We start from the raw sequence: 17,505 nt of genomic DNA, 5'->3' as shown, positions 1-17,505 counted from the left end.
GACTTTAGTTCATCTTCGGAACACAAATGATATTTCAACTCACACATCAGTTGTGGTAAATGGAAGCTCAAGCATGTTCGCTTGACGTGCGAGAACCAATGAGGTTAATCGTCGTGCTACGCAGCACGTTTGAGCTTCCGCAAGAGGTTTGTTCTCATGCCTCGAGCAGTTAGCATTAAGAACATTAGCAGCAATAGTTTTGATCACTTTTTATCACAAGATTTATTAAAAGCACCTCAAATCTGTGGCCACAAGCGAAATTTTGTTGAACTGAAAATCAATAGCCGTTAATGAGCTAGAAATCTTAAATATTTATGTCATGTTTCTTTGTTTCAAGTAGATTTTGAATCCAGATAATGTGGTCTCAGACTGTTGGGCTATTATAGCTGTGAGATGGATAACACTGCCCCCGTGTGGATATATGTTGTATCTGCAGCACTCTATTTTTTTCCCCCAAGAGAACGGGATGCATGATGATACGTTAATATAAGATGTACAGTAAATATAAATCATCACTTGACATTATGCACGTAATATGAGCACTTTTCATATTAAATATGAAGAGTTCAGATGCATAAGCCTCTAAGTGCCATCTGAAATTTCTTCTAGAATGATAATTTTTTATCAAGCTCGTATATTTAAGTTCAGTATTTCACGTAAATGACAATTAATAGGTAATTTACATTGCCATTTAAGTGAAATTACTGAACTTAAATATACAAGCTTGATAAAAATGATCATTCTAGAATAAAATTTCAGATGGCACTTAGAGGCTTTTGCATCTGAACTCTTCATATATAATATAAATATATTTATTCAAGATGAACATCAATTTACTAAGATATTTTATCTGTTGCTAAGCTTGTGTGTCTGATACGTGAGCAGTGGTTTAATCCCAAACACATTGCCTCTGCTCTGTAATAAATCCTTTTGTTGGTGTTGTTTACTGACCTACCTTTTTTTACTTGAGGCTCCAGATGAGCTTGTTAAAATTCCACTTCCATGTCAAACAGCGTTGAGCGTACATGAATTTGACTAGCAATAAATGCTGCAGAAATAAATATTCAGAGACCTTCAGGGATGGAAAACAAGACGGAGAAGTTGTGGCTCAGATTCATAACAAGATTGGTTGGCATTTCTTCAAGCTCATGTCTTCAATCACGCTTATGTTATCTGTAGACCACAAATTATCCTGTGGTGTAATAGCAAAAGAGAGTGCAAGCTGCATAAAGAACCACTGAGATGATGAGTACGGATCTCAGAACAGTTATTGTGTTTAATATAAGGGTTAATTCACCCAAAAATGAAATTTCTGTCATACTCAGTTCCGTCTCTGATGCTGTTCACGTTGTAAACACAGTGCAGCGCTTCCAGGTATGTCAGAATGACAGCGACATCAGAGACTGACACTAAAGAGAAGAAATTGTTTTCTTTTGTTACTTCTCGTTACTTCATAACATTAAAGACATAGCATAAGACATGAAACATTAACATGAAACAAAACCCAAAATAGACGTGACCTCCCTCAAATCCTCCCTCAATGGGTGGCTCCCGACACGCAAACAGTAGGCTACAGCCACCCAAAACCCCAAAACTACACAAAAAGTCCAGAAGGGTGAAGGAGCAAAGATGGTCAGGTAGGAGTTATGGCGGGCTAGGCCCGTGAAAGGGAACAGAAAATGGATCATGGCCTGGGCCGTGGAGCAGTGGGTCGTTGAGCAGTGGACGAGGCCATGGTGGATGACGTAGGCTAGAGCCAGCAGTGATGGGGGCCACCAAGGCAAAGCTAGCGGATGTGACAGCAGAGATAATCGTTTGATATAATATGATATATGATATAATGATTTGATTATAAAGTAGGTCTATGTTTGAGACTATATAGACTAGATCTTTCTTTGTGGTAAGACTATAGTTTAAATGAATTATATTGACATTAAAATACAGAATAGTTATTTCGGCATTATCCTTAACATTGTATAAGCATTTGTTTCATGTGCCCGAATGGAAGAGAGAATCTTGGGAATCCTTTTGATTTTCCCGGCAAAAACGTCCCGAGTCTTTTATAGACAACCGTTGTGGTAAGGTCTCCTTTTTTAAAGTTTCATTACAAGCTGTTCACACACTGGCAATACAAAAGCGATTGATACATGACAGTTCTTACATATAGCTCCTTTAAGATATTTAAGAATAATCAGATTTGTTTATCTAATGTCATTTTTTTTTTAATTATCCAAGTTCCCCTGAAACCTGCTTAAGCGCGGCACAAAGTACATGCAATAATGCATTTAAAAAAGATAAATATGCAGTGCACCAGAAAAATATAGGAAAAAGCAAACACCAGTTAGGTTCTTGATGGTTTATTAGAACAGGAAATGATAACAGAGCACAGTCTCCATGCTCAATGACAGCCAGAACTGAGGACACTGAGTTTTCAAATGTAGAAATGTGTGTGCGCATGTGTGTTTAAATACAGTGGAGTCCAAAAGTCTGAGACCACATTGAAAATTTGGGATTTAAAATACCATTTACACCTGAAAATAAACAGGGTTTGGTATTTTTTGAGAAAATTCGAAACTTTACAGCATAAAAAGAATATGACACTTTTAAGATTTAACACTATTTCCAGGTCACTAATGAAATAAAATTACATTTGTGACATTTTTCATGTGATTCTGTACAGACAAAAAAGAAAAAAGAAAAGAAAAAAAGCACAAGATGCTCTTTGGATAATCTCAAATCATGCTGGAGAACACGATCATCAGGTTTTACGTAAACTACGTGCAGCTCGAGTGCTGCTGTCATTAAAGCAAAAGAGGGACAAAACCGAATACTAAGACATTCTGAAATTAATTTCTCAATTCACTTAACTTATTATGCTGATAATATAATTTGTAATGAAAAACATTCTATTAAATAAGAAAAAGCTAAATAGAATCTTTTTAGACTTTTGAACCACACTGTCCATGTGTTTGTGATCTTGTGTGTGTGTGTGCGTTTGTATTGTTGATTTGGGAAGCATGCATGTGACAGTCTGATTGGTGGACATTAATAGGGCACACAGTAGCATGTCGTGTTGAAGTACACACTACCTCTGTTTTCCCCAGACCGAGGCTGTGTTCATGCAGATAGTTCACTTAAATTACATTTAAGCACTGAAACCATTATGTACACTGATGGGGACACGACTTGTCATTTAATGACAATGGACCCAGTAACACGAACAGCCTCCGGTGTGAGACAAATCAGAAGTCCATCACAGTTAACAGAAGGCTTGGCTCTTTTGCAAGTGTTTTTCTTCTTCTCTTTCATTCAGGAGAAACATCTCCCATCCATTTTTTTTATTTTTTTTTTCAGAGAAAGGCTTTGCACAGTTCATGAACCAGGATCAAACACTGAAATTCAGGTCACAGTCGAAGAATAATCAATGTCATTGTTGGAAAAAAAAAAATTCACACACCAGAAAGCAAATCAAATCACTTTCATGAACTCAATAAACCAACCTAAAACATTACCACAAAACAAACAAATAAACAAATATAAAAATGAAGATATCAGTACTGGCTAATATATTCTCTACAGCTTTACAAAAAAAAAAATCAAACTCTGTTGTTTGTGCTTGTCAGATGTCAGGTTTTGCAAACTAAAAAGCATGTCATTTCTAAACAAACCATTTCTTTCTTTGTGTTTGCGCATTTCGTCGGGTGGCCCATTAGCTGTGGCAGTTTGTGGCTGGGGGGCTGTCAAAAAAAAAAAAATCTCAGGGCTTTAAAAGACAAAGCGGAGAAAGAAACAGCCCAGACAATGAGAAAGCCTGGAGCGCACTGTCCTCGCTGTTCATAGGCAGCATTTTAATTGGAAAATTGAGAGTAGGGAGCTTTCTAAAACATAGCTAGATATATTTCTGTCCAAACAAATCCATAGCAGAGTGTTTATGGCCGACTCCATTTCTTGCTTGAGAGAATTACGACATAGGAAACAGTGAAACAACCCTCGTTTATTTTCTTTTCCCCGGAAAAGCATTTTATAGAGCTCCACAGCAAATTAACTCCAGTTCACAGCCTCAAAATCTTGTGCGAATGAACCCAGGCTGTGTATTGCGATTGCATACAGGGTTTCACGATAACTTTGACCTGCGCTTGCTGCTAGTTTCTGGTTTGTTTCTTACATGGGATGCGGTTGGGAAGATGATTCGCTGCTTGAGTTTTGCTGCCCACATCTCAGGCATTGCTTTGTAAAATCTGGCTGTGAGTAAGCAAGTGGGTGCCTGCATTTCTGCACGTCTCTCACGATCATCTCTAGGGCTAAGATAGACTTAGCGTAATCACGCATGTTTCGCCTAATGGTGCAACAGAGTGAAAAGCCAGAGAGAGGGAAGCAGGGCGAGAGCATGCATGGGTGGGCAGCATGGAGTCTGTGCGAGGGTGGAAAAGTTTGAAAATGAAAAGAGCTGGGTGACAGCATCAATTAAAAAACTGCATCAATAATGTTGATTGTGTAAAATAATTATACAGTTTGGAACTCAGTCATGCATTGGCACTTAAAATCCATAAATTATACACTTCATTAATGGCTTTAATGTTCAGCTTCAGCAGTTTCATCAATCCACATTCAAAAGAATGCACTCCCCTACCCTGTGCTCTTATATTCTCTCTCTATCAGCAACTCACCAGTGTTTTCATTTGGAACACGGCCTGTTTTTAAACCAACATACACTTAGTGCTGAAGTATTGTTGATTATAGGACCATCAGACAATTCATGCCAAACTCTCTCATGGACCATTTTCACATTTTTGGGTTTGGAACGTAAACAATAGCAGGGTAGTCTTCTAGGGAAGCGCATGTGAGACCATTGCAAAATTTTGCATTACTATTTGTTTCAATGGTTTAAGAAAAAAAAAAGAAGTATATTACATTTACATGACTTTCTCAAAGAAAAGAAAAGGGGATAGATAACAGCAGTCAGAAAGACGTCAAATTGACCCTCACTCCTTCAAAAGACGTATTTGAAACCCGGGTTTAATGCCAGGTAAACATAACGAAAAAATATAGTGTAATATACTACCGTTTAAACGTTTGGGGCCAGTACGATTTTTTTTTAATGATTTTTAAAAAGTCTCTTATGCTGATTTAGGCTTCACTTGTTTGATAAAAAATACAGTAAAATATTGTGAAATATTATTAGCATTTAATTTAAAAAAAAAAGTAATTTATACCTGGTATAGCACAGCTGAATTTTAAGCAGCCATTGCTCGTCTTCAGTGTCACATTTTAGAAACAATTCAAATAAGCTGGTTTGGTGCTCAAGAAACATTTCTTATTATTTCTTATTATTTCTCATCTATATGTTGAAAACAATTGTGCTGCTTGATATTTTTGTGGAAAAGTGTCACTTTTACTCTTAATTACTCATCTCACACTGTGAAAAGGGTCCATTGAGCACGGAGTAAAAAATCCTTTAATGTGCATTACTGCCCTCTAGTGGACACACTCAGGTAATGCTAGGTGAATTACTGGTGCCCCACAGGAAGAAAGCAGAGATAACGTTGTTCACTGAGAGGTGAATGAATTGAATAGTACACTATTTCTTTCATGCCTCTCGTGGGGTTTACAAAACAAACAAACAGAAATCCAAAGAGAGCCAGAGGAAACTGAACAATGGCTGAAGTGGGCACAGTGCCACCGAGAGCCCAGTGGGTTTGGATTTTTTTGCTTTCCATCTAAATGTAACATTGTATTCATCTGATTCTGTGTGGCTTGTGAAGGCTGGCAGTGAGGGGGGACCCAGAGGGGTCCGATCTGTCTGGCTCCTCATTGACATTCTCTTGGGCTTGGCTGATGGCTAGGCCATGACTCTTAACGGCTATTTGTTGTTGGGATGGTCTTGTCTGACTGGGCCGCACAAAGAAACCCAGTGTCAGTGAGACACTCAGAATGCAGCTCCCTAGTGGCCCGGCCCAGCCCATACAACCGAGCTCACATTTGACTCAATGGACTGCAGAGAGAACGAAGCCAGGCCGAGTGAAAGAAAGAGAAAGTGTTGCAAATGCTCTGCTCTAATTCTAACATGTGTAGGGGATAAAAAACGCACTTATCTTGGTTTTGAAGATAAACCACAAAATAAATGGGTCAAGCCAACAAATGCCCCTGTACGCAATATAAAGTCATTTCCACAGTGCTTCCCTTCTCCTTCCAGAAAGCATGGGTAGATTAATCCATGATTGTTGGCGAATGCTCTTCTCTATCACCCATTTACATCTGATATTCCAGCACACAAGTCTTTCGATAAAGTCACATGGCAGTTTTCTTGATTGCTTCCTGACACTTAATAGGTAAGGGAGGGAGGGGTAGTCAGTCATTTGACATCAGATCACTTACGAAACTACAGTGAATTTTGCGTTCACATCAAGTCTGGTCGACAAGCACATTTTGGTGCGGCTCACATACACACACGCAAACAGACAAAAGGAAGTTTGAGCTTGTCTGCAAAGGCCCGGGACGCACACAAAAGAAGCATCCACGGGCTCAAACGTAAAGCAAGAAAGAGGTGAAAACGAAACGGATCACTTCCATTGAATGGTTTACAGGGCGTGAGATTACAGAGAGACAATCCGCGACCGCTTCGGTATGCTAAACAGTCAACATACCCATTCGCAGGATTATGATTATGTGTTTCACCTCCCATCACCCATCACATCCGTTATTCCCAAGCGATCCTTCCGTTTCATTAGACAGGGCGTGATAGAAGCCGCAAACGTGCTAAGTGGCGTCAACCCTCAGGCTGGGGAGGACGGCAGCTTTAACACCATCAACGCTCTTATTCTCTCACTCTCTGTAGTTCTAGAGCTCAGCCACTGGTGGGGGACTTGAAAGACACTGGATGGCAGTGAGAGAGGACAGGAAGGGCAGGATTACAGAAGGAGTCTGAGTCTTGGGGGTGATGGGACTCTGAAGGGTGTGAACGGCCTGGACCACTCATTGGCCATTAGGGTTGCGCTCACTTACACTTTTCACCAGCAGGTGGCTGTAGTCCTGTAGCTCATTGAGCCCCCGCTGAGTATGGTGACCTGGCCGTACTAATGCTGCATTAGTACGCGGCTGTATCGGATACGGGTGGTGGCCAGAAGGAGTCGCGTTGTTGCTATTGAAGTTGAGCCCGTCGCGGGACCATCGCAGATGTTCACCATAGTCGGTCTGCGTGGTCGTGGTAGGAGCCGACACCACCCTCCTGCGGTCAGGGGAGTCTTGAGGTGTCGTCGGATAGTTGTATTCACCGGTAGAGTTGCGGGTAGGCGGGGCGGATGGTTGCCCGCCCTGATCCCGCTGATTCGCAGGGTGGGAGAGGATAAGGTACCGCTGTCGCTCCGAATGCGGGGGAACATCGCCCGATCCCTCCTGCCGCCCACCCTGCAAGTATTTAGAGCTCAGGTAAATGACCGCAGAGTTCGTCGTGCAGGGTGTCCCTGTCTGGGCCAGGAAAGTATGGCTCTGGTCCCAATCGCAGTCTGTGAGATGAACGTTTGGAGTTGGACGTTTCTGCTGCAGAGGCGTCTGTTCTGGAGTGGGAAGTCCTGGGTCGATATCTCCAGATTTTGGCCAGCCGTTGGTGAACAGATTCTCAACCTGCGAGCGGGGTCGTTCGCTGCCGCTGATACGAGTCACACTGATCACGGAACCGCTGCGACCGTGTCCAAGCACGCTTTGCTCCTTGTCACCCTTGCGCCGACTCCCCAAACCAGATCCACCGGCTCTGGAACGTTGACGGTGCTTGAGGCTCATTATCCAACACACCATCAGACCTGACAGCGCCGCCCCGGTGGCAAAAGCTGAAACTGCAGACACGACCAGCAGGTTCACAGACACCAAGCCATCTGGTTCCTCGATGAAACTCTCCTGCAGAAGACCTGAACACATAGAAAGAATAACAGAAGTGAGCATAAAACACATTCATACCTAACAAAGAATCACAAAATTAAATTACCTTGAGTTTTCAGCGAAACAAAAGAAAAAAGATTAATGCACGAATGAAGGAAAATAGCAGACTAATTGCACACATTACTACCTAAAGTGGATGTTCATTTTAACTGCTGTAATAATCTATCATCAATTACGTGTTTTGGAACATTAACTTTCAAAATAATTATTACTGAATAATTCTGACAATTATTGAAACTTTTAAGCTGTATTTACAGATTCAAACGTGCCCTGGGTGTGATAGATCTGGAGTAAAGAGGAATGAGAGCAATGCATCCCATTCACTTTGAAATGACAGAAGACTTAAGTTCTCAGAAGAGCACCAATTAATTATTGATGATGAGAAAAAATAGCCTAGAAATCTAGACGCACCCTAGCGGCAGCAAAATGTATTTCGCAGCCAGGGGGGTCTAGCAACTCTCAATAGACCTTCTAGCTGCAAAAACCTAAATTGGGTCAGGCCAATCACGTCGTGTATAGAGTAGGCGGGGGCGGGCTTAACATATGACGACAGAGTTGCGACGGCTGCCACTTGAAAACAAAGAATGGCAGCTGCTGATGGAGAACAACGGTCTTTCGAATCGGCTTTGGCCGCGACTCTGGAGGAAGTTTTTCTTTGAGAAAAGAGCAAAGAACGGCACTTAAGTCATTCTTAAAAAAAGGAAGATGTGTTCGTCGTTTTGCCGGCCAGATATGGCAAAAGTTGAATTATCAACTAAGCTCCGCTGTTGGGAAAACGCTCTGGTTGGTTGAAGCGCTGTCCTATTGCGTGCAGAGGGAATTTGAAAGACAGCCGTTTATCCCGCCCCTCGGATTGAGCCGTGTCTATGGTGAGTTGCCAGACCCAACATCTTGATGTAGGTCTGGCTTGCCAGGCTAGAGAAAAAAGGGAAAGCATAAAAATAGTGCTGCAGCAGATCAATTAGGAAAATATCAGTTAGGTTTTTTGTTCTATGGAGCTTAAACACCAAGGGCTGTTATTGATAAAACTGCAAGTGAGCCAAAATTACAAAAACCGTCCCTTCAAGTTTAGGGTGCAAAAAAATAAAATAAAAAATAAAAATCTATAATAATTGTTGCTGAAAAAATAAGGTTCATGGAATGTTTTTGTTCAACTACCCAAACATGTAAATCTATAGGCAATATCTTATTAATTTGAGAAAACTCAATAAAACTGGAGATTTCTTACAGTGACTCACAAACAGTATGAACCAACATCATAAAATGGCTTGGCAGACGAAACGCTCTTGAAACAAATTAATTTAACTGGCAAATTTATCACAATAGAGACAAATGGTAAGCATTTCACATTGGTGAAAATAAACAGCCTTAATTAGCACTTACAGCTGTTTGTTTAAGAACTCAAATAAAATGAGAAGCGAGGAGGCGCAATCAATAAAAATGTTGCTACGATAATTAGCTCATAATAGCTGCATCAGTGTGGGTGTTTGTGTGTTCAAAGAGTCCGCTGAATTAAAAGATACATTAGCCGCAGTTGGGCACCAGGGAAAGGAACTGTACAACATGTACCACGTCGGTCATTTCATTGGGAGATGTTGTGACAGAGTGCCTATCAATTTTCTGGTGATATACATGTTTACTTCACAGTATTCATTTTGGAGAGACAGACCACATTACCGAAATGACACTTCAAATCAATCAATGCATTCATGTGGATGCTGAGTCAGTGTCTGTACTTTTCTCTCTCTTTCTCTTGCACAGTCTCTTTCTACCCTCCCTCCATTTGTGTTTATCTCTGTCTCTGCCCTGCTACCGCTCTCTGTCTATTTTGTTTGTGGTGTGGGGGCATTATATTTATTCTATCGCAGACAGATACCAGGTGTGTGTATCTTTTCCCAGCATGCTGACTGCTGTTTAAAGAGCAGTCAACTATTGGTTTTTGTTTTTGTCATCTTTATGATGAACTTTTTGGCTGCCGCTGCCGGTGTGTGGCTGCATTGCTGCTAGAAGTTGGATAAACATCATTGGCATGGGGCGGTTCTCGTCATGAACCGCTGCCTAAAACAGTTCTTGTTTATGTTGTTGCAACCCACTTGTCATTCACGAGGGCCCCAACATGCATCAGGAACGGGGTCCTGAAAGGATGTGGTGAGCGCGGTGGGATGCTGGGATGCTGCTATTTTCTAGGTTGTTTATGTTCATGCATTGTGGTGTTTACTTTCGGTGGCATAAGGCAACGGGGTAGAAGGTGAAGTTGCTTGAGTGCTTGAAGACTTCTCTGTGTGACACACTTTGTGAACTTTTCAAGTTGCTCACAAGTAGAAAAGAACGAAAATTCAAATGTGCCAGTAACACATTACTATAAGGTACAATAAGTCATCAACATTAATGCACTAGGTATCATGAACAAACAGTTAAAAGCCTTTTTTAATCTAGATTATTTTATCAATTAAAAATGCATTTAACTGACAAATTTAATTAAGATTTACATTTATGCATTTTTAACTAAATATTAAGTATAATATTAATATTTAAATATATAGCACAACAACTTTGTTATGCTATTTTCAATGTACCATATGTAAATCTAATCTAATTCTAATCTTGCATACTTAATTGATTGGACTGGTATGCAAATTAAGATGCCTTCAATGTTTCAACTATAAAACAACAACATCCTGATTTGCTATTCTGTTTCTCTTCACTAGTAATCAACAACACTCAAGCCAGTAAAACAAAAATCCCAAAATAATACTGTAATGAAATAATACAGTAACGCAAGTACTTTACACCCCTGCTAGTGTATTAACTATTGTTACCAAAGTTAACCTTATCGTAAACTTTATCTGTTGGAAGTGCACATGAGGTCATGAGAACTCACAGAGAGCCTGACTCTCTAAAAACACAATTTCGTTTGCAAGCAGTACTAAAACACACATCAAACGCTCTTTGTATATACGTCGCTTTTTTCTAGGCGAAGCCCTGATGGTGCCTCAGATAGATATTACTCAAACCACACCGGCCTTTCTCTTTAATGAAAGAGATGTATTAAAGCATCCGCCTGTCTGGAGGGCCACCTCTCATTTGTTCTGTCCTCTCGCCTGCAATGTGTCCATCCTTTTTTACAGTAAGAAGATGGTGCATGCATGCAATGAATAGATTGGGGCCATCATAGATGTTGCCTTTGTAGTCACTTCGCTTTGTCGTGATGGGAAACAAAACACACAGACGAGAGCGGACGAAGGGGGAGAGATAGTCTCAGGCACTGTTTCTTTCTTTTCGTCATTCCCGACGGGGTGACAGAAACCCCCCTTTTCCCCATTCACTTATTAAAGCTTAATGGAAGGCAGCCGGACTGTCAGGCTGGAGCGCAGCAAGCACGTCTTGGGCTGGAAGCTCCAATTACAGGCGAACAATGGCGGTGGAGCAGTCTAGTTAGAGTTGGTCTGCAGACGGCAATAGGCCAAGTGCTAAAAGACTCAGAGCCCAGGGACTAACTGCCTTGCTTTTGCCTCTTTTTTTCCCCGGGTCTATTCACTAGCAGTTTGATGTTTGTTGCTTATCGCTCTCCATCTCTGTGCACATCTTCTCCCGCTCATCTCTCTCTCTCTCTCTCTCTCTCTCTCTATGCCACGTCCTTTCATCTTCTGCTGGCTGGCTGTCCCCGGGGACGTACCCTTATTCTTTTATTCCCTGTATCACTCAATTGCACTCAGTCTCTCTCCTTTTCAACCTGTAAGCAGAGAGGCGGCTAATGAAATGCTAGCAGGTTTCAGTTTCTTGTTGAGATCATGTCATTAAAAACCTCAGGTGGAATATAGATTTTCTTCTAGCGAATAAGCAACCTTCTCAAGGTTTATTAATTACCCGATCTTCTAGCATGGGGTGAAACAGTTTAGTGTGGTAAAAACAGGCCCTTATCAGCTGTGCTTATGTAACAAACACTTATTCATGCAGTAGTTTCTGCACTATGTTAGATGCTGTGTGTGTGAATAGCATTTCGTGTTAGCACGAGGCCTTACATGCGAGCGTGTGCATTTGTGTGAGTGTGTGTATCAGTGGCTTATGGTTCACTGACTTTACTCATTATCTTTTCTCTTTCTATCTCGGTCTTCTCTGTATTCTCTTCCCTTTGCTCTTGCTCTCTATCACACACACACACACACACACACACACACACACACACACACACACACACACACACACACACACACACACACACACTTTCCCTTCTCTGCAGAAACACTGCAAGCTATTCTATCTGTCTGCATATCCTCTCTCTCTTTCTGGTTCTCACCCATCTTTTGCTGTACTCATGCCTCACTGTCAACAGATTATGTTGCGTTGTAGATGCTGGTATGTTGGTGTCCATAGAAAGAGTCTATGGAGAGAGAAATTTTTAACTGCTGCGAGTGGAATGTTGAGAATCAATTCAGTCCAATTAATGTGAAATTAAATAAATTCATGAATTGTTCATTGTTACTTCTTTCATTAAATCTCATGTGAGATTTTGTCAATAATGATTTAAAATTTGGTCTGTTTTTCACACAAAGCTGACTTGGAATATAGCAAAAGAGTCATGTGAACCACTTATGCTTTTTTCATAAGTTTCATATTTTTTTCATCATTTTCATAATTTGTTTTCTATGGAAGAAATAAGTCATACAGGTTTATTACTATTTCCTTGAAGGGATAGTTCATCCAACAATGAAAATCCTGTCATCATTTTCACACCCTCAAACCTTCAAAACCACGAAAAGACAGTCATTACATTTCAAAACAAAATTAGACCCCATTGACTTTCACTGTATTAGAACAAAACTTCTCTGTTCCATAGAAGATAAAAAGTCAATCAAGCTTGGAATGACATGAGGGTGAGTGAATAATGACAGAATCAGCACAAACATTACACCAGCGAATCCAGTCTTGTCAGCAAAAGTTTCCAAAACAAAATATGCACACTTTTTAAACACGTCTGGTTCCAAGCAGAGTGTTTACAGAAAGATAGTAGTGTAGACATTTATTGCTTCTTAGCTTACACTTTAAAAAGCCAAACTCACAGATCAATGTACAGCTGGCGGGTTTACATACGTCTGCATGTGTTCTCAATTAACTCTTCTATAATTTTCAATAAGCGAGAGCTGTTCATGGCCTATAACACTGCAATAAGGTGAAAGGCTTCCTGGCACCGGTTCAGGGTTTCTAATTCCAACATAATTGTGCACGCTACAGTCCACAATGTCTGACGATGATTAACATGAGACTAAATAGAAGGGACTGTTTGAAATAACGAGGGCTGTTGAGCTGGGGGCGAGCTCAGGATATGAGTCGCCCCACCGGAGCCGAATGTTAAGAGAAACGGTCCGCTGCTAAAACACTGTTGCCTATTGTCGCTTGCTCACCTTTTCCACATTCTGCAGACGCCGCCTAGTCAGCCACAATTAATTGTAGTCAATTAGCGCATAGTTTTTCAACATAGCCTCCCCCATTCACAGCAACCGTTGCCGACAAACGCTAATGAGGATGCAGATGAGAGTCAGTTCAGCTGTGTTAAATTGATCAAACAAGTATGTAGGATCATGGAAGCATGTACTGCATTGCAATACCACAGATGTGGCTGATGGGGGCTCTAATGTAACAGGAGGTTTGCTGGTAAATTGATAGCCATAATTTGGGGCTGAACGGTGAGAACTCTCAAATGAAATCATTAAAAAATATTCAACCTTTCCAGCATGGGTTATAAATTCAGAAAGGGACACAGCGGTATTAGTCTAGCCAATTGCGAAGCGCGACATCTGCATCCACCACAATCACGAAACCTCCAATTTCAAGTTAATCTTTCCAGCATGCTGAAGACGTAAATTCTGCCCGTCAGTGCTCTGCATATGACCGTATATTACCAGCTGCTAAAAACACTTCCTTATTTGTTAAGTTAACTGGTACCGACGGTTTGTCTCTATAATGGAGATGTTGAGTTTTCAAGCTCAATCTGGCAGAGGTGGAATCGGTTTTCCACACATTTTCTAAATTACGAAACTTTTCTGGGTCATTCACGATCTGCTGTGGTGGCTCAAAATGTCTCTTTCATGCTTGTCAGACAGATACTCAATAGAGACACAGGTCTCTGGCTTGATGAACTGAAGAAAATCCTCTTTAGGATCAATAAAGCTTGTTTGTCTCAGGATCTGGAGCGTGTATTTGTGTAAAAGAGAAAAATGGTGTCGACGCACCTGTGGGTGCATGTAAGGTATTTCTAAGGCTGAGAGGTTTTGCTGTACGGTTTTGTGTGTCCCTTACACACACACCTGTCTGAGCTATATCTTTCACCCAGTCATGATGATCTGTGGCGGAGAGATTCTTCATACCCTGTCAACATGCCTGGCAACCGCCACGGCAACAAGGCTCTTCGTGCTGCAGGCTTCAGTGGCAGCTGCTGTTGTCCTTTTACGCTCCTGAGTCTCTCTCTTACTGCAGTCAAACTAGTCAAGATTTCTCACACACTAAAGCTAAGTTCTAATTGCCAGAGAGTGCCCTGGGAAGTGTACTTCAGCATTCAAAATTCAAAAGTGAGCTATCCTGGGGAACACTGCATAGGGATCCTGTGAACTGAACCACAGCCATATGCTAATTTCTCTAACTTGAGCAATCTTTTACAAAATGACACATGATATTAGTAGTTTCTTGGTCTTTTTTCCACTTCCACTGATATAGTAAAGAAAGGACAGGAAATGATAGGAGATACATATATATATGTATATACAGTACTGTGCAAAAGTCTTAGGCATGTTATTTATATCTTTTGCTGTAGTGTGTCAGTAGGAAATATCAGTTTACATTTCCAAACATTCTTTTTGCCATTAATTGTAATAATCCAGTGAGATTTCTGTATGCACAACGAGTCTGACAACAGTCGGTATGATCTGATCTCACCATCATCGAGTCCGTCTGTGATTACAAGAAACAGAAAAAACTGAGACAAACTAAATCCAGAAGAACTGCGGGAATGTCTCCAAGATGCTTGAAGAAACCTTCCTGCAAAGCTACCTGAAAAACTATGCGCAAGTGACAAAAGCCGTTTTAAACGCAAAGGGTCGTTACACCAAATATTGATTTGAATTAGTTAATAGAAGTTAAATCATAAATAAATTCAATTTATGATTTTATTTTTGAAAGCATTCTTACTTTACAGCATTTTGACACAAGTGCCAGTACTTTTCACAGTACTGTAGCTTTGCTGATAGGTTTCTTCAAGCATCTTGGAGACATTCCCGCAGTTCTTCTGGATTTAGTTTGTCTCTGTTTCTTCATGTAATCACAGACGGACTCAATGATGGTGAGATCAGATCATCCTGGCTGTTGTCAGATTCCTTGTGCATACAGAAATCTCACTGGATTATTACAATTAATGGCAAAAAGAATGTTTGGAAATGTAAACTGATATTTCCTACTGACACACTACAGCAAAAGATATAAATAACTGACTTAAAACCATTTTATTTGGAGGGGGTGGGGGTGGGGGGGATATTAACATGCCTAAGACTTTTGCACAGTACTGTATATACACATACTTTTCAAAATGGAACCAAATTTAAAATGTCAAATTTTGTAATGATTATTTTAAAACATTGTGGTGTTTATAGCTTTTTGAGACCTGAATGGTAAAATTTAATTGTTATGATGGCTGTTAATTGCTGAGACAGTACTTTCTAATTACTTCTATTTAGTTTAGTAGAGAAATATGTCTAATTACTTGAGAAAACAGGCACAATTAGTCCAAATTAATCATGTAATCATTTGAGTGTTGTTGCGAAAGTAATAAAACTTCAATTCCATAAATTACACATTTAATTGTCATATCAATTCAAATTCCAATTGGATGTGGCTATGCACAACTCGTGCATTGAAAGGGAGCCAATTCTTCAATTTTGCCCAACTGGTACACGGAATGACCTACCTCAGTGTAGACATACATGTGTTTGTCCATGGCTAGATTAATGACCTGGACATGAAGGTCATGAGATGTTGTACTCCAGGAGAACATGAACTGCCCCTGTGGGAGTGTTGGAAAGGTCTGGAGGGCAAGAGCACCACATCAGTCTTATAAACACTCACTTTAACAACTAACCCCTCTAAAGCCTAACATACTCCGCAGAGCATACAAAACGTGACACTACAAAATGACAACTCATCGAAATTCCAAGTAAAAAAAGGACACATCCAACGTGTTCTGTTTGACTGATTTCAATGCTCTGCACAGTATTTTTCTCCCTTTTAGGACACAAAAATTACTTGATATATCACTAAAGAATTCTGAAAAAATATTTCTCTGTTTCAACAAAAATATTAAGCAGCTGTTTTCACATTGATAATAATAAGAAATGTTTCTTGAGCATCAAATCAGCATATTAGAATGAATTCTGAAGGATCATGTGACACTGAAGACTGGAGTAATGATGCTGAAAATTCAGCTTTGCCATCACAGGAATAAATTACATTAACATTTTTTATATATATTTAAATATTTTTTAAATAATACTTCACAATATTACAGTTTTACTGTATCAAATAAATGCTGCCTTGGTGAATATAAGACACTTCTTTCAAAAACATAAAAAAATCTAACCAATCCCAAACTTTTGAACAGTAGTGTTATGAGATGTATAACTACAGCTGATACCAATTACAGTGGAGAAGCAAATTTGCCAGCATGTGCCTCATTGCCTTTTTCTGCATGGCTGTCATCCCACTCCACGAGAATGACAGCACCGTGCACTTCTTTGTGTAACATGGACTTCAATTAGATCGTGATTGCAACCCACTGTTTGCAGAGTCAAAACACCACCTTTCTCCAGGAAATATTTTAGCAGCAGCGTAATTGCCTCCATCTGTGTCAACTCTGTGATTATATTCAAATGCTTTAGCAGCAACGTACACGGGAGAAAAGGGTAAGCGGGAGGGCTATAGATGCAAAGAAAGAGTAATGGGGCTTATGTTCTTTATACACATACTGTAGTTGAACTGCAGATTCGAGGAGAAGCCTCATTTTGCAGTCCATTCACTCGTAACAACGGCAGGGCATGACAGTTTTCTCCTACACTAATGCCTCCCTCCCTTTTAATGCCTGGTTTAACAGCGTTGACATTTGCTGATGAGTTTTCTGTGCAAACAATGACTCCGTCGGTCCCACAAGTGAGCGTGGTTAACATTTAGCGGCTTTTTGACAACAGCGGCAGGTATATTTAGATTACACCCCAGTGTGAAAATTATTCAGTGAGCTTTGGGGTGGTCGACTTTTCAAAGGAATCTGTCAGGAGTTTTTGGGAACCGCAATTCATCAAAGCTAAATTATCCTTTGGGACTGTTTGCACAGTTAGCTTACAATGAACTGACTAAAGGAATAGTCTGAATTTAATGAATTCCTAACTTTCTAACCGGATGTAATTACTATTATAGGTCTTACTTCCTTTGGCATAGTAATTCACAGTCTGCTCCACCCCTCATATGACCAGAAATTTTACAATGAAAAGGATACTGTTGAAGTTTAAGGACCGTTAAATTAGCCGCTAATCCTGT

General features: G+C 40.3%; 1 protein-coding gene across 2 annotated transcripts in view; it reads right to left on the bottom strand.

The window, feature by feature from the left end:
- Positions 1-3,356: 3,356 nt before the first annotated feature.
- sema6bb (sema domain, transmembrane domain (TM), and cytoplasmic domain, (semaphorin) 6Bb) overlaps positions 3,357-17,505 on the bottom strand; it is a 117,736-nt gene continuing 103,587 nt past the window's right edge. The window contains exon 17 of one of the 2 annotated variants that reach the window (XM_084086753.1): positions 3,357-7,901. In XM_084086753.1, coding sequence (XP_083942879.1) covers positions 6,973-7,901 — 929 coding nt within the window. In that variant the 3' untranslated portion in view covers positions 3,357-6,972. The remainder of the gene's footprint in view (positions 7,902-17,505) is intronic. The other variant, XM_084086752.1, reaches the window with a different exon arrangement.

The sequence above is a fragment of the Abramis brama genome (assembly GCF_963993115.1).
Source record: "Abramis brama genome assembly, chromosome: 16".
Lineage (NCBI taxonomy): Eukaryota > Metazoa > Chordata > Actinopteri > Cypriniformes > Leuciscidae > Abramis > Abramis brama.
The sequence above is the reverse complement of the archived record's forward strand: the minus strand, read 5'-3'. Positions and strand labels throughout refer to the sequence as shown.